General features: G+C 33.6%; 1 protein-coding gene across 9 annotated transcripts in view; it reads right to left on the bottom strand.

The window, feature by feature from the left end:
* USP34 (ubiquitin specific peptidase 34) overlaps positions 1-27,109 on the bottom strand; it is a 357,595-nt gene that overhangs the window by 261,990 nt on the left and 68,496 nt on the right. For 8 of the 9 annotated variants that reach the window (XM_056813959.1, XM_056813952.1, XM_056813953.1 and 5 more), the window contains exons 2-3: positions 15,463-15,550; positions 1,407-1,824 (exon numbers count right to left, since the gene is read on the bottom strand). Coding sequence is in view for 5 of the 9 variants with exons in the window: in XM_056813952.1 (XP_056669930.1) it covers positions 1,407-1,824; positions 15,463-15,550 (506 nt within the window). In the remaining 4 variants the exon portion in view is untranslated. The remainder of the gene's footprint in view (positions 1-1,406; positions 1,825-15,462; positions 15,551-27,109) is intronic. The other variant, XM_056813961.1, reaches the window with a different exon arrangement.

Genomic DNA, 27,109 nt, shown 5'->3' with positions numbered 1-27,109 from the left:
ACTATGGTGTTGCATAAGCAGTCAATTTTATTAGATCTCATTTAAGTAAAATAACTTTGGTAGGTGAAGGATGGACTGGAGTTATAAAAGACATGAAGCAAGAGGACCAGTTAGGAGACTGCTACAATAATGGAGGAAAGATATGGTAACGGCTTGAAATTGTCAGTGAATCAAATAAGTTTTGGTAGCAAGAGATGTTGTAGAGGTAAAAATATCAAGACTTTGGAGTGGTGGTATGGAGGAAACGAAGAACAATACTCAAACTTAATCTTAACTGAGTACTAATACATTCCATGACCTCCAGCAACATGACAACAGAAGAATCTGTGAATTTTTATATCATAAGTACAAAATAAGATTTACAATTAATTACTACCATCATTTACTATCAATAAAATTTGTGAATCAAAATGTATAGACCAAAACTCTTAATAATATCCATCTTTTCCTAATAAAAATCAATAAATCTCACTATAGCTTAACTCTTTTTGCCCCATACATTTGTTAAAATTTATTCATTTTAATTTCAGGCCTTATCAAAGATTCTACAAGGTATATTAACTCTTATCAGTTGAAGAGCATAATTATACAAATAGGCAGAATGCTCTAATTTAAATAATCCAAAGATTAATCTTAACAGCCAAACTATGATTCTTGTTTCATAACCATCATGTAAATATAAAAGTAGATTTCACGAACTCACTCATGTCTGCCGAGAACCCTTGCTGCCAAAAGAAGTCTTCTAGGGTAAGAACCTAAAATCCCTGAAGAACTTCTAAAATTGCTCCATTTCAAACATTTAGTAGATGTCACTGCCTCCTAAAACTCACATACTGAAAAAAACTAGTTATTACTAAGTTTCACAAAAGTAAATAGTGTATAGAATTTTACAATAAAATTATTTTTATATTGATAATGGTATTCCCAAATTCAATGTTACTTATTTCTAATAATTAAGTTCAAAACAATTATTCTCCAAGTTCAATATAATTCTCAAAACATCAGAAACATTAAAAAATAAAGAGATAACATCAATAACAGCATATTTATACCAAAGAAAAGGCAATGAGTTCACTGTAAAAAAAGTTTCTATGTATAATCCCATAATAAACAAGAGATACCATCATTTTTTTTTATTTTAAATCAAAAATTTTCATCTTAAAAGCAATATTTCAATACTGAAGAACAGGAACAAAACAATAAGTGTAGCATTAAGAAATGGATAACTTGGGGTGAAAATAATGATTTCAGTAATAGAGTAGTAATCATTTTTTCCACATACATTCTATACATTTTCCTTTCACATTTCTTAAACTTATTTATTATTTATGAAAATTATGTGGATCAAAAATGTTTTACTTTTATGACTTCTCCAAGAAAATTAGCAAAATATTAAAAAAAAATACCTCTATCGTAGGATGAGTGTTATGCTTGTAAGCAGTATATAAGGGAAACTGAATCTGAAAGATTTTTGCCACACATAGCAAGAGTTTTTCCTTCTCATCTGTACTCCATAAATTAAAAGGATCAGAATTCTTTGTAGACTCCTCTTCCGTCAGGCTACAAATCCTTGTAGAGTCTAATTTTTTCTCTGATTTTTGTCTTTCTATATTTTCTTCTTCATGAGACTCTCTTTCTACATTCAATGGCTCCTCAGCTTGATTATTCTGATCTTGCCATGTTGAATCTATGTTAATAGTGCAATGTTTACAGAGCTGGTCCCGAAGCGCTTGAACTTGGGCAATCACTAAGTTAATGAGAGCACATACTACTTGGTTAAAAATCTCCAAGTGCTTATACTCCTTAAAGCAGCATAGACATTGCCTGAAAAAGAAAAATCAAGAAATATATTTGTTTCCATGAATAATTATGAATTATAATTAAATCATAAATATATAGAAAGACTATTCAGAGAAAATACTGAAGGGTTCTTAATCTAGTTTTCTTAATTATAAAACTAAGAAAAAAATTTAAAAATTGAACAAACTTTGTCAAGCACCTACTGTGTGCTGAGCACCAAGGAGACAGAGATAAAGAAAAAAATCCTGACCAAAGTCAAAGAAAAAAATCTAAAATATATCAGTTCTTAAAGGAAAAGCTGAAGTTTTTAAGTAGGCTTTTTATTTAAGATTTAACCAGAAATGCCACCAAAATAATATAAATAAGATAGTATAAACTATAAGTATTGCCACTAAAACAGCAAAATATAAAACAATAAAATTCCAACAAAATGTAAGACATACACATTTCAACAGCCCCTTCCCAAGGCCCTTAAAAAAATGACAAAAATTTGTGAGAAATAATAAATAAAATGGGGAAAAATGGGATCCAAAAGGAAACAGAACAAAGGGACTGACGCTAAGATGAAATTTATGAGGGATCAGTGTTAAAAGTTGTACTTGGTTTCAAAAATCTAAGTACACAAATATAGGTCCAGGGAGAAAGTTTACAAGTTAGAAAATAATTCTTGTGAGGAAGACCTCAATGTTCAGGGACCTTCAAGGCAGTAGTATGAAATGGTAATCAAAAGAGCTAAGCACACTGCAGATAATATGTGAAAATATTTAATAGCAACAAATTGAGTTCCATTATATGAAATAAGGTTTTCTATTCTAAAAGTAGAGAAATTTACCTACATGGTATAAAATACTGTAACTAAAAACAAGGGCCAAAGGCCTGACCCAATGACATATATTACCTGTTATTTCACTTTTACCACCAACACATATTCCTATTCAATTGGCATAAAAATAAATATAGGGAGAATGAGTCAATGAGCACGAATAGCTAAAGATGGCCTAAGACTTATTAGAAAGGCAAAAATTGGACAAGAACAATAAAAACATAAAAATTAAGTTGATTATATTATTATGTATATAGTCCCTTTCTTTTCCTATGAAACACTGACTCTTTGCTATGAAATATACTGCCTCAATAAACCTAATGACCAATTATACCATTAAGAAATAAATACAAACTTCAAGCATGTAATGATCACATATATAAATTTAAACAGAAAAAGATTTATTTTCCAATAAAAACTGTATTACCATAAGTTTATTTTTAAGTAGGCAATAGACATTTGGAATACCTATGATACTCTAATTCATTACATTTCTATAGTAACTGTCCTCAACATTTTCACTGCTTTGAGGACTATAAAATTATATAGAATGCAGGATTATTGAATATAGAATTGTCTCTTAATAAAAGTATCAATTTTTAAAACCTTGAGTACAACCCCCCTCCAATGTGTGCATGTTTATTTATATGCAAACACACACATAAATACATTATCTATATGACTTTAAGACTCATTATCCAAACCAAATCAAATTGGAGGTAATGGAGGATAGGGGACAGGGTAGAGAATGACTGTGGAGGTAGCAGTGGACTAGTCTAAGTTACCAATCAATGTCTTGTAATGTACAGCCTACCGTCCAAGGGGAGATAAGTTTTCAACCAAGAAGTGATCTGAGGGCGAGGGGTAAAATTAGAGGCAATAGGGGTAGAAGAATTTTCTCAACAGTACCTTCACAGATATAGTGAAAGCCCAAGAAGCAGTTCCATTATAACTGCCCTGGGGGGCCCATAGCAGAGGCAAAACAGATAAAGGGCAGGTGTGTGTATATTAGAGACAAGTGCATATTTAGCTATTACAGAAAAGATGAGATTCATCCCATCTTCACACCTTGTAGTACTTCATTCACTTCTTTTTTTTTTTAAACTCTCACCTTCCGTCTTGGAATCAATACTGTGTATTGGCTCCAAGGCAGAAGAGTGGTAAGGGCTAGGCAATGGGGGTCAAGTGACTTGCCCAGGGTCACACAGCTGGGAAGTGTCTGAGGCCACATTTGAACCTAGGACCTCCCATCCCTAGGCCTGGCTCTCAATTCACTGAGCCACCCAGCTGCCGCCCTTCATACACTTCTTAAAGTGATGCCGCAGTCCCCAAATGGAGAACGTGTTGATACATTTTTTCATCTTCATTATGTTCTGGCATCTTTCAAATATGTGTTGATTCTTTCTATTCATTTTTTCTTTTTTTTCTCTTTTTGCCCACCTTAGTAACTTGTGATTTCATTAGTATATAAAGAATTCCTGATGAGGACACTCCTCTAAGAGTTCCTGCTCTGCAGGTTCTTTAACTTAAAAAATCTTAATTGCCTGAACACTGAGAGGTTACATGACTTAACCAGAAATTGTGTCAGAAGAGGGACTTAAGCCCAGGTCCTCCTGATTTCTGAAACCAGCTTTCTAACTAATACAATACAGGCCCTTTCTTACCAACCTAGAAAATTCTCAAAAGTTACATTAAATTAAGTCAGTATAATTCTAGCTATATCAAACTAACTTGGACCAGAATGACATTATCACAATTGTTCAGTCAATGTGGCAATAAATGACATTATAGGTGAAATGGGTGAACATCTACAAAAATATAAATTGCCTAGATTAACGAAAGAAGAAATAGAATATTTAAATAATTCCATCTCAAAAAGAAATTGAACAAGCTATCAAGAAACTCCCTATGAAAAAATCCTCAGGGCCAGATGGATTCACAAGTGAATTCTATCAAACATTTAAACAAAATAAGCAAAGAAGGAATTTTACTAAATTCCTTTTAGGACACAAATGTGGTACTGATTCCACAGCCAGGCAGACTAAAAACAGAGAAAGAAAATTACTGACCAATCTCCTTAATAAACATAGATGCAAAAATCTTAAAATAGAATTCTGTCAAAAAGACTCTGGCAAGTTATCACAAGGATTATTCACTATGATCAGGTGGAATTAATACCAGGAATGCAAGGATGGTTTAATATTAGGAAAATTATCCACATAATTGATCATAAATAATTAAACCAACAGAAATCGCACAATTATCTCAATAGATGCAGAAAAAGCCTGTGACAAAAGGCAACACTCATTCCTACTGAAAACACGAAGAAAGTACAAGACTAGAAGGGCTTTTCCTAAAAATGATGAATAGTATATATTTAAAACCAACAGCAAGCATTATCTGCAATAGGGATATATTAGAAACCTTCCCAATAAGATCAGGAATGAAGCAAGGATGCCCATTATCACCTCTATTATTTAACATTGTGCTAGAAATGCTAGCAGTAGCAATTAGAGTAGAAAAAGGAATTGAAGGGATTAAGTAAGGTAGGCAATGAGGAGACTAAACTATCAATCACTCTTTGCCAATGATTTGATGGTCTTCTACTTAAAGAATCCTAATGAATCAACTAAAAAGCTAATGGAAATAATCAACAATTTTAGCAAAGTGGCAGGATACAAAATAAAGCTACATAAATCATCAGCATTTCTGTATATTTCCAACATATCTCAGCAGCAAAAATTAGAAAGAGAAATTCCATTTAAAATCACCCTAGACAATATAAAATACTTAGGAATCTATCTGCCAAGACAAACACAGGAACTATATGAACACAACTACAAAACACTGTCCACACAATTAAAACTAGATCTCAATAATTGGAAAAACATTAAATTGTTCATGGCTAGGATGAACTAATATAATAAAAATTACAATCCTACCCAAATTAATTTACTTATTTAGTGCCATACCTATCAAACTACCAAGAAACTTTTTTACTGAATTAGAAAATATTGTTACAAAGTTCATTTGAAAGAACAAAAGATCAAGAATATCAAGGGAACTAATAAAAAAATGTGAAGGATGGGGGCCTAGCACTACCAGATCTTAAACTGTACTACATAGAAGTCATTATCAAAACAATATGGTAATAGCCAAGAGATAGAAGGGTGAATAGATGGAATAGACTAGGGGTAAATGACCTCAGCAAGCTAGTGTATGATAAATCCAAAGAGCTCAGCTTTTGGGACAAGAATCCACTATTTGACAAAAACAGCTAGGATAACTGGAAAACAGTATGGGAGAGATTAGGTTTAGATCAACATCTTACACCCTATACCAAGATAAATTCAGAATGGGTAAATGACAACTACAAAGAAGGAAACTATAAGCAAATGAGGTGAACATAGAATAGTATACCTTTCAGATCTATTGGAAAGAAAAGAAGAATTTAAGACCAAGCAAGAGATAGAGAATATTACAAAATGAAAAATAAATCATTTTGATTACATTAAATGAAAATGGTTTTTTGTACAAAGAAAACCAATGCAACCAAAATTGCAAGGAAAGCAACAAATTGGGGTAAAATCTTTATAACAAAAACCTCTGTCAAAGGTCTAATTTCTCCAAATTTATAAGGAGCTAAGTCAATTGTACCAAAAAAATCAATCAAGCCATTCCTCAATTGCTAAATGGGCAAGGGACATGAATAAGCAATTTTCAGATGAAGAAATCAAAATTATCAATAAACACATGAAAAAGTATTCTAATTCTCTCATAATTAGAGAAATGCAAATCAAAACAACCCTGAGGTACCACCTCACACCTAGCAGATTGGCTAACATGACAGCAAAGGAAAGTAATAAATGTTGGAGGGGATGTGGCAAAATTAGAACATTAATGCATTGCTAGTGGAGTTCTGAATTGATCTAACGATTCTGGATGGCAATTTGGATCTATGCGAAAAGGGCTCCAAAAATCTATTTGCCCTTTGATCCAGCCAGCCATACCACTGCTGGATTTGTACTCCAATGAGATAATAAGGAAAAATACATGTACAAAGATACCTATAACTGCGCTCTTTGTAGTGGCAAAAAAATGGAAAATGAGGGGATGCCCTTTGACTAGGGAATGGCTGAACAAATTATGGTATCTGTTGATGATAGAATACTATTGTGCTAAAAGGAATGATGAACTAGAGCTATTCCATGTGAACTGGAGCAACCTCCAGGAAGTTATGCAGAGTGAAAGGAGCAGAACCAGGAGAACACTATGTAGAGATCGATGCATTGTGGCACTATCAAATGTAATAAACTTTTCTACTAATGGCAATGCAATGATCCAGGACCCATGGGAACATTAAAGCAGAAGAAAAACATTTGCTTGATCACCTGGTTCAATGGGGATATGATTGGGGATATAGACTCTAAACAATCACTATTGTAAATATTAATAGTATGGAAATAAATCTTTATCAATGATACAGTGGAATTGTTCGTTGGCTACAGGAGGCGGGAGGGAGGAGGTGGGGGAAAGAACATGAATCATGTAACCATGGAAAGATATTCTAAATCAAATAAATAAATAAATGAAATTTTAAAGAACGATTTTTCAGTCACTTCAATGTGTCCAGGTCTTTATGACACTATTGGGGGTTTTCCTGGCAAAGATACTGGAGTGGTTTGTCATTTCCTCTTCCAGCTCATTTTTACAGATGAGAAAAGAAGCAAACAGGGATAAGTTCCTGGGTCACAAAACTAGGAAGTCTCAGAGGAAACATTTGAACTTGGGTTTCCAGGACTAACAATCAATCCACTGCACCACTTAATTCCCTCAATAATAACAAGAGCTAGTTTTACATAGGGATTAAGGTTTAGGTGCTATTATCATCCCCATTTTACAGATGAAGTAACTAAAATTTATACTGGTTAAATGCCTTGCCAAAAAAAGTCACAGTTGGTACATATATGAGGCAGAATTTGAAGTCAGGTCCTAACTCAAACACCTACATTATTGATATGGTGCTACTTAGAATGAGTTTGGTGATGTGTCTTTCTCCGTGTATATTCCCACAGGCAAGCGCTATCTTTTTAAACCCAGGTCACAAAGCAGCTATGTGGTGGTTAGGAAGTACTCCACACTGCCAGTAAGATGTTTGCATTCTTATTAAATACAAAACTGTAAATCAAAAAATAGAATGAGGGGAGGAATTGGAGAAGAATGATCCTACAAAAGAGGTTTAAGAGATGAAATCCAAAAGCATACTATAAATTAGTTCTACATAAGTCATAAGATTGGTCATGTGATGTTCCCCCCACCTTCCACAAGATCATATCAACTAAAAATGACCCCTTTCTTGACTGTAATATCATCTACACAGGTGGCCAATGAGATTTTTGGTGACAGAAGTATTAAAATAATACATGTAAAAAAACACATCAATAAACAGTAAAAGTCACCAGATTTTTAATATTACAACAAATCTGTAATCAATGCTATCATACAAATATAATTATACTGCTGCAGAAAGCATAAATCATTTTCCAGTAAATATGAAATATATTTCAAAAACCATGAGAAACTGAGACCCACATATTTAAAAAAAACTACATCAAACAGGATATTTTATCCTTGGAAAGTAACAATGTTATTCTCTTCTGTAATAACTACATTAGGATAAATTAGTATTTGTCGATTTTTAATAAAAGAGTAAGCTGATGATATTTTAAGATTTACTTTACCCTTTGGTAAAAAATGTTAAATTAGTAAAGTATAAAATAATATGAATTCTAAATTGGCTCACTTTATGAACATGTTGTAATTTAAGCCCACAGGTTTTAAAACTAGAAGAAACCAGAGATCACCTAACCCAACTATGTAAACACAATTTTAAAACAGTGTTCACATACAAATACACTAAAAATTTAGAGAAAAATTATTTGTGAACCAAACCAATAAAACAAGACATGACGATACTACCTAGATTAATTTACTTATTTAGTGCCATACAAATCAAACTAACAAAGAATGTTATAGAGACAGAAAAAATAACAAAATATTCCCAGAATAAAAAGGCAAGAGTATCTAGAGAATCAACAAAAAAATTGTGAAAATATGGGTCCTAACTAACAATTCTCAAACTACACTAGAAAGTTATAATATAATTATAAAAACAGATGGGTATAAGGAGACAGAGAGACAGAGACAGAGACAGAGAGAGAGAGAGAGAACTTATTAGGTATACATGATAAAGGAAATGAGTACCATGATCAAAACTGTATGTATAGAGGCAAGAGCCCACTTTTTGAAGAAAACAAATTGTAGGAAAAACTAGAAAAAAATATGACAGAAAACAGGCATAGACCAACATCTCACACCATATATAACAAAATGACCTCAAACTAAGTGCATAATTTAAATAAAAGGGATGGTTTCACTGGCAAATTAGTAGAGCAGAGGAAAATTGTCTGCACTTAGCTTACAAATTAGGTGCATAATAAAAGTTTATTGATTGACTGAGATCTGGATAGAGGAAAAGATCATGATCAAACAACAGAGAGGTTCACAGGAAATAAAATTATTCATTTTGATTCTATAAAATTAAGTTTTTACACAAAATCAATGCAGTTAAAAATTAGAAAAAAGCAGGAAGCCAAGAAAGACTTTGCAGCAAGTTGCTGATTGTAATGGTTAGAATGGATTTGAATAAATTATAAGAGTAAAAAAAACCTTTGTAGAAATTAACCTTTAAATCACAAGACTGTTAATAGCTCTAATAGCTTTATTATAGTAAGATAAACACAGTGAGAAAAAAATGCAGGAAGGAGTTAAAGCTAACACCCCATAGTCTGTCTTAGAAACACCTCCCCTTCTCCCCACCCCATTCCTGCCAATTTCACCTTACATGGCATTCTTTCACCCACTAGCTCTCTTACATCACTTCCCAGGAATCAATCACAATTCCTCAATTAGCCTGGCACCACCCAGGAAGCAGTGCCTGTGGGATCAATTCCCTGGTGGCTGATTGACCCAAATTCAAAGCAAATGGAAGGTAAGTCTAAATCACTGATTGATCAAATCAAAACACAAATTCCCTTCTCATGATTAATATATACAATCTTATTCAAAAATATGTGTTTTCAGAGGAAAAAAGCAATCTATCAGTAGCCATATTTCTCAAAATACTAAAAATCAAGAATAATTAGAGAAATCAAAATTAAAACAACTTTAAGGTACTACCTCACATTCATTAGATTGATGATTAAAAAAAAAGGAAAAAGACAAATGCTAATGGGGATATGAGAAAACTGGGACAATAATGCACTGTTGGTAAAGATGTGTACTAGTCCAATTATTCTATAAAGCTATTTGGAACTATGTCTAGTTTTCTCACTTCGAAAATGAAGTTAGGCTAGATAACCTAGGATTCCATGATTCTATAGAACACACAGACAAGACAGCCTATCCAGTTGGCACTTATATAATCTGAGCCAACCGTGTGATACGGTAACACTAAAAAAGCTCAATACTACGAAAAAAAGTGATCCTGATACTAGAAAAATGAAATTACCATACAAAGTCTAATTCTGTGACAGTTTCAGAAAGAGAAGGAAATAATAGTGTTCACAGAGTGATTTAAAGAGCTTTATATATTATTTCAATAGATCCTCACAACCCCTCTTTGAATCTGGCCCCATTGTTCTCATTTTACAAATTACAATATTCAATAATCAAGCCTATTATCTTTTACTAACACACAACAGATTAAAAGTCAGTGAGAGCAAAATAATACCTAAAGTCTCTCCTTCAAGAAAGTATTTCTCTTTCACACATCAAAACTATTCAAGCTATAGCATAAGATACAGTGTTATTCAGTGACTCATAACCAGTAATATTAGACAAGACATAACACAGGGGGTTGAAAATATACTGCGTTTTAACTACTGTCATGGAGAATACAAGTACAACACAGACCTCCACATGTGAAGTATATATAAATAAGATTTCAGTGTGATGTACAACCTAAAACATTGGGCCCAAAATTAAACAGGACAAGTGGGCTGGGACTGCCTATCAACAACTGTAGAGCTCTTTAATGATCTAGGAATAAGACACACCATGTCTCAGCTCTGGGAATTCTCTCAGGTTGCTTTAATGCCTAGAATGCTCTTTGTCCTCTTCTCTTACTACTGACCTTCCCTGCTTCCTTTAAGTCTCAGCTAATTCCAACCTTTTACAAGAAGTCTTCCCCATCCCCTCAATTCCAGAGCTATTCCTCTTTTAACTATTTCCTATTGATCCTGTCTATAGCTAGATTTATATATGTATGCATGTATGCATATATTTCCATATTATATCTTCCATTAAGTTCTAAGGTTCCCTCTTTTTGTATCTCCAGCACTTAGAATAGTATACGGCAAAGGGCAGGTGCTGAATAAATATTTGCTGAATGATAGATTGGTTCCTAATTTACTTCTCCCAGAAAAACAGGATCTTTTTATATGCACATGAGTATCTTCCTAGTGTTATATGATTCCAAGTAAAGGAACAGAACAAACCATGAAGAATTCAAATTAAGTAGCATAAAGATAGTAGTCAAGAGTCAGGAAAGTGTATAAAACATAAATAATAATTAAATCGATCAATGGAAAGAGGGCTAGGCGTTGAGTCCAAAATACATATGAGTAAAACTGGTCAAAGCTGTTTTATTCATGGTAAATTACTTAACTTCACTCTGCCTCAGTTTCCTCCAACTATAAAAAGAGGATCATTATAATAGAACTTTACTGCACAGAATTGTTATGAAGATCAGGTGGGAAAATACTTCTAAAGCACAGTATTTAGCATATAATAGGCATTCAATAAATATGTTCCCTTCTCTGTACCTCTAAGCAACAATAAGAAAGAAGAATAAAACACATATAAGAAATACATGGTCAGAAAAGCCAATCACAAGTTGCCCATCTTAATTTTAAAGGTGGAAGGGATCCCAAAGTCTACTTAATTTGAAAGTTCTTAATATAGGGTGCTCTGAACATTTAAAAAAAAAAAAGATAAGCACACAGATATGTGTGTGTGTGTGTGTGTGTGTGTGTGTGTATATATGTGAATATAAGCATACATAATATAATCTAATAATAGCCTTTAGGCTAGGTCTCACTATGTAACCCATGATGAAAGTTCAGGAGCTGATCACAGGCTCTACCTAGAATAGCTCAGGGCAGAAGCTTTAATCTACAGTTTTTGACCTGGGCCAGTTTGTCCCAGCTCAGGCAATATGGTCCCTACTCCAACCTTACCTTCAGATGCTCACCATATTAATGCCAAACCAAATTTATAAGATCCAACCATCTCATCCTACTCAATAGCAGGAATTATAAGCACATGCCCAGCAACTGCACTTCAATACAGCTGGTTTCCTTTGTAACACTATGTATGTTTTATGAATTTAAAATTATTTGTGGTCAAAGGAAAAATATTCTCTCTCTCTCTCTCTCTCAATAATTTCAGTCAAGAGGAAGAAAGAAGGAGAACTGAGAATTGGAAGGATTTTTTTTTAGACATGTCTTACTCTTCATGACCTCATTTGGGGTTTTCTTGATAAAGATATTATGGTAGCTTGCCATTTCCTTTTCCAGTTCATTTTGCAGATGAGGCAAACTGAGGCAAGCATGGTTAAGTGACTTGCCCATGGTCACAGAGTATCTGAGGCCAGATTTGAATTCAGAAGGATGTCTTCTTCACTCTAGGCCTGGCACTCTATCCACTGTGTCATCTAGCTAGTCTTCTAGGGAAAAGGATTGGCCTTAAGCAAAAACAAACTCTAGTGCTATATAAAAACACATAACTTTCCTTGTGTGGATTTTAGTTTTATTCAGTATCAACCCTAAATTTTACCCTTAACACTTGATGTAGGAAAGAATGGGAATCTGTGACAGTAAATTTAAATTAAGGAATGGTTGAACATGAATAAAGTTATGGTATAGAAATGTGATAGAATACTCTCATATTATTAGAAATTATAAAGATAATAGTTTGAGAGAAACCTGGGATGGCATAAAAACATCAGTTTAGCATAAAGTGAACAGAACTAGGAGTCCAATTTATATAAAGGCAACAATAGGGTAAAGATAAAAAACTTAAATAAAATTAAAAACTCTGTTCACTCTAAGACCAATCATAAAGCTAAAGAACTAATGATGAAATATACCACCAACCTCCTCGGAGAGAGGCTAAGGATTCAAAACACAGAAGGAGATATATTTTTGGACATGACCACTGCAGAAATTCATTTTGATTATATGTTTATAACAACAGTTTTTATTTTTCTTTAATTCTGCTATAAGACCAGGAAAAAGTAGAAAAGAGAATGAGAAGACTAATTTTGCAAACTGAAAAATAAAAAAAGAATTTTTAAATAAATGAAACAATTTTGAGAAAAGGCATATAGATTTTACCAAATTGCCAAAAGGATGCATGAAACAAAACAAAACAAGTTTACAGAACATTTTGATCTAGTACAGTGTTCTCATTTTATAGAGGAAGAAACTAGGCCTACACCGGATTACTTGCCCAAGGAAACATAAGTAGCATCTGAACTACCCATTAAGTCATGCTGTCCTATCTCATAGAATCACCACTAGACCCACAGTGTACTTCACTCATATTTTTGAGGTTTCAAGAGAACTAAAAAAAGCCCCACAGAAGCAAATCTAGTGAAGGAAGGAGGACAAGGATACTGAGTCAAACAGGTCAGGCTGGTATGCATAGATTACACTGCATATCATCAAAAGGGATAAACAAATTGATAATATCAAAGTTCTCTCTGAATTGTATCTACATAATTTTGGACTACATTAAGAGAGACATATGAGAGTATCATTTGTTTTGTCCTACATAAACACTGTAAGTATTATGTTGAACCCTGAGTGCCACATTTTAGGAAGGATGATAACAAATGGCAAGGTATTCAGAGAGGGCCAACTGGGTAGTGCAATGGACAGAGTGCCAGGCCTGGATAGTCAAGAAGACATTGAGTTCAAATATGGTCTCAGATACTAATTAGCTATGTGAACCTGGCAAGTCCCTTAAATTTGCTTGCCTTGGTTTCCTCATCTGTAAAATGAGCTGGAGAGGGAAATGGAAAAACACTCCAGTATCTATGCCAGGAAAACCTCAAACAGGGTCATAACTGAACAACAATAAGATTCAGAGAATACCCAAGGTAAAAAAGGACGTGAGTTTGTACCATGAGATTATCTGAAAGAAATGGTGTTATTCTCTACTGACCTCCAGACTTGCACTTATAGCTTCCTATTAGATATCTCAAACTAGAAGTCTCAGACATCTTAAATTCGCATTTGCCTTCATAATCTAGACTGACCTTCAAAGTAACCCTAAGTAATACATAAACTGTTAACCTCTTTTTATGTGTGAAGAAAAGAGGATCAGAGATCTTAAGGAACATACCTATAGTGACACCTTCCCCAAGTGTCAAAATTCAGGTCTCTCCTCACTCCAAATCCAGTTTTATTTTCACTCTAATGTACAATATATATACACACAAACAAGAATGACAGACACCATAGATGGTCAATAAGCTGCTATCAGAGTTGAATAAGAGGAAGAGGTCAGATTGGAATAGATTAAAGAAACTGTATCATACTTGCAATGATCCCAAACTGCTCACTATCACAAAACCCAAAATCTTTAATATCAATATTCTTTTAGTAATGCCACATGGCATTCTGAAATGCCAAAAATCTAATTAAGTTATCAAAATTACAAACAATCTGAAGGACAATGGGAAAGTCCATAGCATATATAAGTACTCTGTAAAATAAAACCAAAAATGAATTGTCAAGAAATTTCAACAATTCTACCTCCAAGACTTCTCTACCATTTAGTCTCATTACTTCTACCCTAATTTGAATAAACCTCAAGCCTCTCACCTAAATTTCCAAAAGCCCCCCAAAGTTGCCAAGCAAAATAAAAATTCCTAATGCATAGGTCTGACACATTCCTCTGCTGGCTCCCTACTTCACTTAGGAACAAATAAAAATTCCTCATTGGTATTTAAAGACCTTCAAGATCTGGCTCCAATAGGTCTTCTGAAATTGATTTCATATTATTCTATCTTACAGACTCAAGCTAAATAGGTATACTTCATTTTTCATCTACATGATATTCCATAATATTGCACAGGCTACCCCACCCAGAAAAACTTCTTTCTCTTGGAATTCCTACCTCCCTTCTAGGTCCATATGAAGTGCAACCATCCATAAGACACATTTCCCAAATTCTCCAGGTACTAATGTATGGTCCCATTGTTAACCCTTACTTATCAGTATACATTTCCACAGTAGAATTTAAGCTCCTTCAGGATGGAAATTTTGTTTTTTACTTTGTAATCCCAGGCCATAGCACAGTGCCTAGCAAATACCAATTATTTAATAAATGCTATTGAAGGAACATAAAAGACATCATTAATGGATTGATTAAAAAAATAGTGGTCTAATTATATATGAAAGTAAGAAAAAAACAAAAAGATATCCCAACTGTTATAGTGGTACCTCAGAGAAAATAAAAGAGCAGGTCTCTAGTCCATTGAGTGGAGCTCCTAGCTAAGGATTTATATAAAGTCATAGATAAGAATTTTATAAGATTGAAAGACCTGAATGAATCACAATTTGATTATGTACTGATGAAATCATATAACCAATCTATAAGTATTTATTTACATTGATATATAATAATAAAAAATAATAACCAATAGGGAAATTAAAATAAAATTTCCTGTACATTCAGTTATTACCACTATAATAGACATTCTAAGATACCTTTGTGTCCAGGAGTTGATATAAGCAAATATTTTGAGAGTATGTTCCTTTCTGAGTTGCAGTCCATCACCACCTTCAATGTCTGATACTAAAAAGAAAAGGGGGGGGGGGAGAGAAAATACATACTTAGAAATAATCATTGACATTTCAAAATGAAAATCTCTGTTCAAAAATAATAGCATTTCAGAGAATGTTTTTACTTTAGTACCAAAACAATATTATTTAAACTATAAAAATTTAGAAAAATCCCAGTAACTAAAACTTTCTTGAATTTAGCAAATAAACGCATATTCCATATTCATGGAATTGCCTTTACAGTTCACAAAATATTTTCCTTACAATTCTGTGATATATATAGGTCCTTCCGTAGTAGTATTTCCATTTTGTAGATATTTTATAAGTAAGCCTCAGAGAAGTCAAGAGATTTGACCAGAAACACATGAGCTAAACTAAATACAAATGCAAGTTTTTTAGCTAAATCTACCAATATATTTCTATCATATTACCTGAAAAAATAGTGTTTGGTCAAATACACATAAAATAAAAAGAATATTTTAAGTTATCAGCTAAGTAAGACTGGAAGACTTGAAATTTATTTCAAATTTATTTCAAACACTTACTAACAGAATCAACTTGGGCAAGTCATTTAAAATGTACCTGCTTCAGTTTCCACATATATAAAATGGGGATAATAATATTACCTACTTCCCAAGGCCATTGTAAAAATAAAATGAAATATTTGTAAACTGTTATGCAAACATTGATCTATATAAATACTATCTTATAACAACTATTCACAAAATGTGAAAAGTACCTAAACATGGTCACCTGTAGATGGTAATAAGAAATATGATTTCCCACTCGATTACATAACTGAGCTGATACACAGTGGTAAAAATACAAGATGGATGTAGAAAAACAAATATTCTACATCAGCAATTTTTTTAAGTCTGCTCTGGGTACTCTGGGAGTCCCCAAGACCCTTTCCAGAAGCCTTTGAGGTTAAAATAATTTTCATAAGAAACTAAAATGTGTGAATTTCTAATCTAGTAAATACATCTAGAAACCCCAGAAATTAAAACTTTTGCAGGTCCTCAATTAAAAAAAAAAAAACAAACCTTACCTTCCACCTTAGAATCAATACTATGTATTAGTTTCAAAGTAGAAGAGTGGTAAGAGCTAGGCAATGGGGGTTAAGTGACTTGCCCAAGGTCACAAAGCTCTTTCTCTTTATCTTAAAACTTATTCTAAATAAAATCCTTATCAACATGTCTGAGCTACCCAATTGCCCCCTGAGGTCCTCAATTTTTAAGATTATAAAGAGATCCTGATATTACAAAGCTTGAGAACTACTGGCCTACAGTTTTCTTTTTCTGAGAGCTCATCTTGGCTTTCAGTTGATACTACTACTTTCCCCTACAAAAACATCCTCACTTTTCTCAAAAGTCAAGACAAAACTGAAAAAAATGCCCAATTTCAAGAGGAAGAAAAATAATCTAGCTTCAAATTAAACTACCATTGCTACAATGAATAAGCTAAAGAGGCAAATGCATTTAAAACAAAATATATAGATAGGTTTAAAGGGAATTTTAATTAAAGTTAGTATATATATTTTTAATTATTAGAAATGATATATATGTACCCTATACATGCTGCTTAATAAATGCTTATTTTTGAACATACAGCAATATTTTTCAAAGAAAAGAATAAATGAATTCAAGATTTTAACTTCAAATGTTTTTTTAAATTGACCTTTATCTCAAAACTACAAAAGAAATCTCAACATATACATGGGATCTATTCACAAAGAAGGAAGAGATAAATTACAAACATTAACAAAAACTCTACAAATCATATATTACTGACTATACTACTGAGTAGCTAGGTGGCACAGTAGATAGAATGCACGATCTGGAGTCAGACACCTATATGTTACCCTATTTTCCTCAGTTTCCTCATCTAAAAAATAAAGAAGGAAATGGCAAACTCCAAATATCTTTGCCGAGAAAACCCCAATTATAATGATGAAGATTCAAACACTATAAAACAACTGAACAACAACTATATTATTGATTGGGGCTTTGGGGGGGCCAGACCTGTGATTTCATTGGTGTAGGGGACTCTAAGTGAAGAAATTCCCTCTATCAATATAAGTATGACTGAGGTTACCAACTTGGGTTACTGGTGTTGCTCTCAACAAAAATAAGAAAGTCAGAAATAACAATAACAACTCACATTTATATATATATAAATATATATATACACATATACGTGTGTGTATATATATATACGTGTATATATATACATATGTATATCACCTATGTGTCAGACATTGTGCTATGTGCTTCAGAAATATCTCATTTGATGAGGAAACTGAGGCAAATAGAGGTTAAATAATCCAGGGTCATACAGTTGTAGGGGAGAAAGATAAGAGTACTGTTTGGAGCATACTGAATTTGAGATTTAGATAAGACCTCTGGTCAATTTGTTTAAGTGCAACCAAATTTCAAGAAAGAAATCACAGTGACTATAAAGATCCACAAGAGAGAAAAATTCTAGACATGTTTACAAATGAGATCACCTAGAGAGAAGGGAGCACAGTTGAGGTACATTCACAGTTATGGGGAGCAAATATTGATCGAGGAAAAGAAGTCTGAGAAGATATGGGTCAAAAATAAGATGCAAAGCCATGAAAAAATTCAACTTACAGATATTATTTCTAGTTGGGGTGATCAGAGATAATTTCACAGAGGAAATAGATAGCATCTAAAATGTGCATTGATGGGTTAGCTAGGTGGCATAGTGGATAGTGTCAGGTCTGGAGTTAAGAGGGCCTGAGTTCAAATCTGGCCTCAGGCATGTGCTAGCTGTGTGACCTTGGGCAAGTCACTCAACCCCAACTGCCTACCCCTTACCATTCTTCTTTCTGCCTTGGAACCAATACTTGTATTGATTCTAAGGCAGAAGGTAAGGGTTTGTTGTTGTTTGTTTTTTTAAAGAAGGAAAAGAGGAAGCACAATAATGGGCTATAAATATCCAGTAGAAGGCAACTGGGATGGTGAGGTACCCTGAATGTTTCATGAGAGGATAAGTTAAACAGGCTGGACAAAGAGAAGATCAGCAATGGTGATCAATAGCCCTGTCCAAGTATTTATATCTAACTATTATATGAAAGACAAGTCAGAATTGGTCGAGAGGATAGAACTACGGAAACAGTTAATCTCTCAGTCTAAGCAATTCTCTAAAGGTATAAATTAAAATTTTAATATAATAATAATAAAGATAAAAATTAAAAAGAGGTGCTAAATTGCCAGCAGATATCAATAGCAATGAAATCTCTGGCCCAGGCTCAATTTCAATCCCTACATTCAATGCCAAGGAAACTGACTGCTCGGGTGTTTAATAAATTTTTGTTCACTATCATCTTAGCAGATGTGTGAAGGATAGAATATGAACTTACTGAGGAAAGAGGAAGAAATGGAAGAAAAACATTAAGATTTTTCTGAGTCCTTCAGCATATTGATGCATACATATTATACTTGTTATTTTTTCCCTCCCAAAAGAAAACTGATCTTAAGAAAGGATTCTATAGTTTTAAAAAGACAATTCTTTGGTACTTCATCTTTTAGAACTTCAGAACAACATTATAAAATAAAACTGTTACTGCCCAGCTAAGCTCCTAACTGCAGTTTCTCTGCATTTATAAACCCACTGATAACTAAACCCAGTATTAAAGAACAGAGAGAGGTAAATGAATGAGTAAGATGTGCAAGATCTGAAAATGTATTATGATTTAGCATTGTTGCTACATATTGTTTTGGAAGATGGCCATAGGCCTTCTTGACTTGAACATGAACTAGATTTAAGTGAGGCAGAATTTGACCTCACTCTCTCATCCAGAGGAATGATGGAATCATGGAAGTTCAATGGCAAGACAAAAGTCAGGATGACTAGAAATGGTCTGAGATTCAACCTTTCAGTTGTTTCAATGTGTATAAATATTTGTGAATTATGAAGTACAAGAAAACAAATTGTTTTAAATTGATCTTTTCTTACCACCAATTTACAACATTTAATTCAGCAGCATGTTTCTTTTAAAAATAGACAGTACAATAGGATAGCTGGGTATCTCAGTGGATTGATTGCAAGGTAAGGGAGATCCTGGGTTCACATTTGACTCCAGGAACTTCTTAGCTGTGAGATCCAGAGCAAGGCTTAAAAAACCCCATTGCTTAGTGCTTTCCACTTTTCTGCCTTGGAACCAATATACAGTATTGATTCTGAAATAGAAGTGTAAGGGCTTTAAAAAAAATAAAATAAGATGGACAGTACAAAGATCTCTTTCAATTTAGCCCCAATTCAAATCAGACTAAAATTTGAATCTGTTCTGAATTAGTTTTAAGGCAGAAAGAACTCTAGCTCTGGAATCACAGTATTCTAATTCAAATGAGGTCTATGTATAATGCATACAAGCTGTGTGACCTCAACAAATCCCTGAATCTCCATGGGCTAAGCTTCCTCATAAAGAGAAAGATAGGCAAAATGAATTTTAAAGTTCTTTCCAGGTCTAGATCTATGATCTTCTACTTGGTGATATGCTTGAATAAAACATGAAAGAAATACTTTTCTGTGGGTTTTATATTACACTTGAATCGGACCTAAGGCAGAATTTTCCAAACTGTGGACTGGGTAGCAAAAAAATACCATAGTAGAGGTGAAAGTGGGAGAAAAAATCTTGAAGGAATAACCAAAAATATTGGATAGTTTTTAGTATAACTTCTAATTAGATTTGCCAACATTTTTCCAATGAAAACAAAGTACCAATCAAAATCAACAAAACTGAAACACTGGAAATTCATTATACTAATAGTAGATGTATGGCAACAAATAATAAAAGAGTATATACATGTATCACCTTTGCCACTATCACTACCAACAGAGACAGGCTCATGGAAAAAAAGGAGTTATTTTGTTAGACTACTAGTAGCATCTTAATGTGAAGTGTATAAACACAAGTTAATAATATTTGGGAGGAAGTTAAAGAAAACCATGATGTCCATATATTTCTCAGTGTCATTCATTTTGCTAAATACCAACAAGTCAAATTTCAAAGAAAAAACAATTTTAAAAAAGTGAAATCATTCAAAAATAGTCAAATCAAATCTAAAAAATTTAAGTTTAATTATATTACATTTTTAAATAGTGAAATAATCCTTTGTGATGGTCAAATATATAGCAATTCTAAAGAGAAAATTCATTAGAGAAATTGAAGATACCCAAAACAGTAGAATAAATTTTCTCAATTCAATGACAGAAGGTATGAGTTTTAAAAAATTTAATATTCCTTACTATGTACCAGGCTTGGTTCTGAAGGAAAATGAAAAGTTTAGGTAAAAAAAATAACTTTTCTCATGAAACTTAAAAACTCAAGGATAAAATAAAAATGGATTATTACATACTAAAAAGAAATGCAAAATAAAGAGCTACATGAAGTCCAAAGGTGAATCCCATCATAGATGGGGAAATTAGTAAAGGCTTTAAGAAGTAAAATAGAATTTGGAGGATTCCAGGTATATGAATATATGAGCAAAAGTATGGAGGTGAGAAAAAAGGTTGTATTTGAGGGAAAACATGGAAAATAATATATTTAGAAAGGGAGTGTAATAATTTAAGTTTTAAAATAGTAAGAATGTTATCAAATTTTGGAGGGCCCTAAGTGATAGGCAAAAGTGTCTGAATTTTACAGGAGTGAGGGAATCACACAATATTTTCAATGAGAGGGGTGATATGATCAAATTAATGCAAAAAAAAAAAGGGTTTCTTCTGATATCAAAACTAAGCAGAGGAACAACAGGATGGAGGTAGGAAAGAATTGCAAGAAGGTGCTTCCAGACAGGTGGCAAAGCTTACTATCTATCAAGGGATCTCCAAAAATTTGCAAATAGAGAGAAGAAAATATGACATATCCACATACACACACCCCACCCCCAAGAACAAAGAGAGGACTATTAAAGGAAAATATATACTGAATAAAACACATTTTTTGTCAATTTATTATAAGAAAGAAAGCAGTAGGGAAAATAGAGAACTGGGTAATCAACTGTACTATGTAATAATTCCACTAAGTAGGTTAGGGTTTAATAAAACCTCTGTAGCTGATAGAAAGGCTGCCTCTTCATGAAGAATTGGATTTAAGTCCTAACCCTGACACAAATTGACTCTTTGGGCACAAAGCAAATCATTTAACTTCACCATGTCCCAAGCATAAGTTGCTGAGTAGCTGCAAACATATATTGGTACAGGGAGCTTCATGGAAGGGAATTCCCTAAACCAGTGGTTCTCAAAGTCTTTTTTGGACAGACCAACTTTAAGGGGGTCTCCATAGTCTACACTATTTTCATAATAATGTACTAAAACATCGTTTGTCTTTAAAAAACACTCCTTACTTTTCTAAGGACATCTGAATTAAGGCAGATTTTTCTTCAACCAAAATATACAACAGATTGAACACAGAAACAGATAAGAGAGTCCAGTAGTTTTCTATTAAGTCAGAAATTAAAGAGTTATAAAAATATATAAAACAATGCCACTCTTCTCACTACTTGTTTTCTTTTCAAATAGTTATTTTTACATTTTTTAAAAAGCATATTGCTATATAACCAACAATGATATTTTTAAATAAATAAATGTTTAAAATTTATCACCTTTCATTTCTATTATGGTACATATTGATAGATATAACTCACCTAAAAAAGGGGGGGGGAAAAAAAGCTTTTTGGGATCCTTAATAACTTTAATGACTAAAAGAGGTCTTGAGACCAAAGTTTGAGAACTGCTGCTCTAACTTAAAGAAATCCAGGGAAACTGATAAGACAGAGAGTACCTCACCCCACACAAACACATAAACTGATGCCTGCAAAAATAACTATTCTGATCAAACTGATCTGAATTTTTGCTAATAACATTGGGAAACAGTTATCAAAGAAAAAAAAAAGGTTTACATTTAATAATTTTTTTTAATGTTAGTTGTTTAACTATGAATTCTGAATGGATTCTTCCAATTTAGCAAAGTTAACTATAATGAAGAGCAGTCAGTAAGGCCACTCTTTTTCCAGTGGGTAGTTTTCTCTTATATGGTTCTAACCAATAGCATATAATAATTATAAGCTAGGTATAGACATGCAGTAATGGCTGTGTTAACAGTACAAAAGTGATAGCCTTAAGTGGATTAAATCCATAATGTGATTTTAACAGCATCCATTATTAACCAATGTTAACCAAAGACAGATATAAAATACAGAACAAGAGCAGGAAGAGGTAATAGAGTCACCTAGTCCAAATCTCTAATTTTCACATGAAAAACTGAGGTTCAGAATAATTAAGTAACTTGCTTTGGTCCCAAAGGTATAGACAGTATTTAAATCCACAACCTCTAACTCCAAATTGTGATAAAGGATGGAAAGGTTTGCAATTTGCAAAACTGTGCAAGAATTGAAAAATTGCAAAACTAGGTATGAATGACAGTGGCATGTGACCATGGGTCATATGGGAGTCTGAGCAGGAGGGTCTGGGAAGATTCCATCTTACCCCAATGGACTTCTTCTGGTCTCCTGAGGAAGTCAAGAGGAAGCCCTGTATTGAACTGAGGAAGGGTTCCTGTATCTAGCTGCTGGCAGCATTCAGTCTCACGTGGACATCAAGATTTGCTTGGACATCTAACAACAACAGATCCTGGCTCTGCTTTGTTTTGGTTTTTTTTTTGGACCCCTGCTGAGTAAGATTTGGGAACTTAATGCTCTTTCCACTGTACACAGTCTGGAATTTTCTTTCTGTTTTTGCTCTTCCTGGTTTAATTATCAGCATCATATTGGCTTCATAAAAGGAGTTTTGTAAAATTCCTTTAGCTAATATTTCAGATACTTTAATATTGGAATTATTTGATATTTTAAATGTTTGGTAAAACTTATTTGTAAATCCATCTGGTTCTGATGCATTTTTCTGAAGAAGTTCATCTATGGCTTCTTCCAATTTCTATTCATTTAATAAGTATTGCATCTCTTATTCTGATACTCAAGGCAGTTTATTTTTTATGAGTTTTATTCTATTTCTCCTTCATTGCTAAATTTGTTTTCATATAACTGAGCAAAATAACTCCTAATGACTGCTTTAATTTCATCTTCATTGGTGGTATACTTACCCTTTACTTTAACACTCATGACTTGGTTTTCTTCTCTCCTTTTAAAAATCAAATTAATGAATGGTTTGTCAATTTTGTTAAATTTTTCATAAAACCAACTTCTAGATTTATTAGTTAATGCAATGGTTTTCTTATATTCAATTTTATTGATCTCACCTTTAATTTTTAGAATTTTTTGAAGCTCCTCTTTTAAAGTTCTCTCCCTTCACTTACTCCCCCCTCCAACTATATTATGCTTCTTAGTTCAATGTCTGATTAGTTTCCCAGTTTTCTGTCCACGTAATACTACAATAAAACTATCTTTTCAATTTCTGCCTCCATTGATCTTGACCCAATTGTACTCTCTTCCTTCTAATTCTTTTCTGCTCAGTAGTTTATGTTCACACAAGTTAACTTTTATTTATTTTGACTTTTTGCCCTTCACTCTCCCAGCTCCCAGAAGTTCTGTTCAAAATCTTCCTCACCATCTCCCCAACATACATACATAGAAAAATAAAAACCCCATATTTCATCATATAATCTATTGGCTTTCTACCTCTTATCTAATTAGCAAATTCCTTTAACTACCCCCATGATCTCCAATCTCTAAGTCCCTCAGATCTTTTTTAGACTATCTCTCCTATACCCACCATTCTCTTCTCTTTTCATCAGACTGGTGCCTTGGTGAATCATTTCAACTCTAAACTATCCTCTTCTTTCATCACTGATCTCCATATCATATTGCCAGTTATGCCTTGCCAAATTACAACAGTGCAGATGACTCCTACCATCTACCACTTTCACACCCACATGTATGTTGCTGCTAAATGAAGATAGAAAAAAATCTGACTAGGTCCACTAAAACTTAATATTATGCAGCTTCAACTTGGCCCTTACTGCTGCTAGGTAATCTTTCTACAGCTGCCTTATTAACTCACTCTTTCTGTATACAAAGACTCTTCCGAACATTTATATCCATTTTCATACTTTTCATGGTTACTTTTCCTTCTATCTTCTAAGTTAATAGCCTCACCTCACATTTTATAGAAAAAATTAAAGCCAATCACCATGAGCTCTCTCTTTTCCTTTCTTCCTCTTTTCATTTCACTCAGATGCTTTCCATGACTATCACCTTCTTCACCTCTGCCTCACATGAAGAGGTAGCTACCAAGGTTGACACCTAAACCTACAAAAATGATTTCATTCTATTACACACTGTCATCCCCAATCTATTACTTATCTTCAATTGTCTTGTCTACTGGTCCATTCCTATTATCTACAAACATATTCATATTTCACCTAGGCTCAAAAGACCCTCCCTTATTTATAATAAAAATTATTTCCCATTGACAAATGGTAAAAGGATATGAGCAGGCAATTCTCAAATGAAGAAATTAAAACTATCTCTAGTCACATGAAAAAAATACTCCAAATAACTATTGATTTAAAAAATGCACATTAATACAACTCTGAGGTACCACCTCACACCAATCAGACTAGAGTCCTAAAGGGCCATAAAACTGTGCATACCTTTTGACCCAGCAATACCACTACTTAGGTCTGTATACCAGAGATTAGAGATGGGGGAAAGAAACTACCTGTACAAAAATATTTATAATAGCTCTTTTAGTGGTAGCAAAGAATTAGAAACTAGAAATGAAATTTTGGGAATGGCCAAGAAAGTTGTGATATATTCTTGTAATGGAATACTACTGTGCCATAAGAAATGACAAACAAGATAATCATTCACCCACACACACAAAAAAACCCCAACAACAAACAAACAAAAAACTTGACTCCTGATTTTAAAAAAAAGTTATCCACGGCAATAGAAGGAACAGAGTTCAAATGAAAATTGAAACATGCCATTCTTAATTTCCTCCATGAATTTTTCTCTAGTGTAAGTAATATGTCTTCTTTCACAACATGAAGAACATAAAAATATGCATTCTATAATGTATGTGCAACCAATATAATATTACTTGCCTCCATTGGGAAGAGGGGAGGAAAGAGGGAATATGGATTATAAAATATAAAAATTACTAATAATCTGTATTGGCATAATCTGGAAAAAATAAAATTTTATTAAAATGAAAAGAAGATTCTCACTTGATCCTTCCCATTACTGTCAAGTATCATGTTCTATCTCTCTGGCCATTCTTGGTAAAACTCCATGAAAAGACCATCTATATGAGGTGTCTCCCAACTTTCTCTCATCTCACTTTCTTATCTGGCTTCCAACCTTACTGTACCAAAACTGCTCTCTCCAAAGTTACCAATGATCTCATAATTGCCTAATCCAATGGCTTATTAACTTTTTTTTAATCTTCACTGTTCTTGATTTCTCTCCTGACTTTGACATTGTGATCACTATTGTCCTTGATACTCTCTTTTCTATTACTCTTGGGTGGAGTCAAGATGATAGCTTAGGAGAAGCAAAAGCCAAAACCATGCTATCCTTCCACACCAATCTTTTAAAAGCATTTCAAAAAGACAGGAATCCAAACTCAACAAGACAGAGTCATGGGGCTCTCCTGCTGGAACAGGTAGACAGAGAGAGAATTTATTTCCATGGGATAAAGGGGGAACCAGAAACAAGACTCCTGTCCAAACCTCCCACCCCCAACCTACTGTGCTGAGATCTATGATTAAATGTGGGCAGACTTTGGGATTTCAGGCAGGGGCTGCAGGCACAAAGGAGCAACTCAGGCCCACCACTTAAGGTCCCAGCTGTTGTCATGGGCAAAGAGGAAAAGGGGCCATCCAGTTGGGCACTTTTTGCCCTCCTCAGCTGCTGAAGGGTTAGTCCCAGAGCAGATTAGCTCAACTGGCCTAATCCAGTATACCAGCAAAGAAGAGAGAGGATTGAAGATTCAGCCCCAGGGCAGAGCAGCTCAAACAGTATAATCCAATAAACCAGCAGAGGATCTAGCTTACAGTCAACAAGTACAGGAGGGAGGGAGGGAGGGAGAGACAGAGAGAGGGAGGGAGAAGGAGATGTAAACAACAGAAAAAGAAGGTAATGATCAAAAGCTTCTACATGGAAAAAGATCATAGAACAAAACCAACAGAGGATAATGGGATCCAAGGAACTCCCAAGCAAAACCTCAAAAAACAAACTGGGAATTGGACTCATGCTCTAGAAGAGCTCAAAAAGGAATTCAAAAATCAAATAAGATAGGTTAAGGAAAAAGAAAACAGCTTAAAAAGTAAAATAGGTCAACTGGAAAAAAAAGGCAAATGAAGCAAAGAAAGAACAAAGTGTCATAAAAGCCAAAACTGACCTACTGGAAAAAGAGACAAAAAAGTCAAATGAAGAAAATAATGACTTGAAAAGAAGAATGGACCAAATGGAAAAGGAGGATCAAAAGATCATGGAAGAAATTCAGTCTTTAAAAAACTAGAATTGGGCAAATAAAAGCAATTGACTTCAAGAGACATCAAGAAACAATAAAACAAATCAAAAGAATG

This window comes from Monodelphis domestica, chromosome 1 (genome assembly GCF_027887165.1).
Source record: "Monodelphis domestica isolate mMonDom1 chromosome 1, mMonDom1.pri, whole genome shotgun sequence".
NCBI lineage: Eukaryota > Metazoa > Chordata > Mammalia > Didelphimorphia > Didelphidae > Monodelphis > Monodelphis domestica.
This window is presented reverse-complemented; position numbering and strand designations above follow the sequence as displayed.